The sequence below is a fragment of the Monoraphidium neglectum genome (genome assembly GCF_000611645.1).
Source record: "Monoraphidium neglectum strain SAG 48.87 unplaced genomic scaffold scaffold02036, whole genome shotgun sequence".
In the NCBI taxonomy this organism is placed as follows: domain Eukaryota; kingdom Viridiplantae; phylum Chlorophyta; class Chlorophyceae; order Sphaeropleales; family Selenastraceae; genus Monoraphidium; species Monoraphidium neglectum.
The window spans coordinates 1-816 of NW_014011592.1; the positions used below are offsets into that span (position 1 = coordinate 1).

At 70.3% G+C, this 816-nt stretch overlaps 1 protein-coding gene across 1 annotated transcript in view; it reads right to left on the reverse strand.

Moving 5' to 3' along the window:
- Positions 1–556: 556 nt before the first annotated feature.
- Positions 557–816, reverse strand: part of MNEG_9713 (hypothetical protein) — a gene marked incomplete at both ends in the record, with an annotated part of 1,937 nt that continues 1,677 nt past the window's right edge. The window contains one exon of the mRNA XM_014041814.1: positions 557–807. Coding sequence (XP_013897268.1) covers positions 557–807 — 251 coding nt within the window. The remainder of the gene's footprint in view (positions 808–816) is intronic.

Here is an 816-nt window from a genome sequence, read left to right on the forward strand (position 1 = left end):
TGTACGCCACCCCCACCCTCCCACCCCACCCCTCGCGCGCCCGAGGGCGTGCCGAGCGGCGCGCGCCTCGCGCCTCTGGCAAAACCGTTTGGCCTGGGTGGCCCTCGTAAAGGGCCCCTCCACCCTTTGAAGCCGCATTGCCACGCCCGAGAAGCCGTGATCCACCCTAGCACCCCCCTTTCCCATCCGTCAGTCTGAAGCCTTGCCTGCTTGCGGTGCTCGCGTGTGTTTGCGCTGCAGTCGGAGGAGCCCCTGCGGGCGCATGTACAAAATAAATCGGACGCTCTTGTAACAAACCACGCCGATCCTGAATGTTAAGGGCTGCATTGCAAGCTGCAAGGGCGGTAAACCCGAATCAAAAACGCCAGCACTGCCAGCACGCGTTGCAGCAGCGAAAGGAGCACGTGCATGACGCGACAGCTTGTACCAACAGCTGCTCGCGGGGCCCCAGCAGCCCCCCTCCTGGCTGCCCCAGCCCCTGCCCTTGCATGCACACCGCGGCCCACGCCAGCCCAGCCGCCAAAAGCAGCCCCACAAGCGGGGGCGCCTGGTCGCCTCAGCGCCGCGGCCGCCAGGCCTTTGCGAGCTTGGCACCCAGGTACTCCGCCGACTTCACCACCCCGGCCGACAGCGCCCCCAACGCCGCCTGCCGCGCGCTGCTCGAGCGCACGATGCCGCGCAGCCCCGCGTGCAGCAGCGCGTCGTGGCGCCCCGACTGCACCGCTGCCCACGCCACGTCGCGCCGCCAGCCGGCCGCCGCCGCAGCGAGCTCGGACGCCGGCCAGGTTGCCGCGCCCCCGCCCGCCCCTGAGGCGG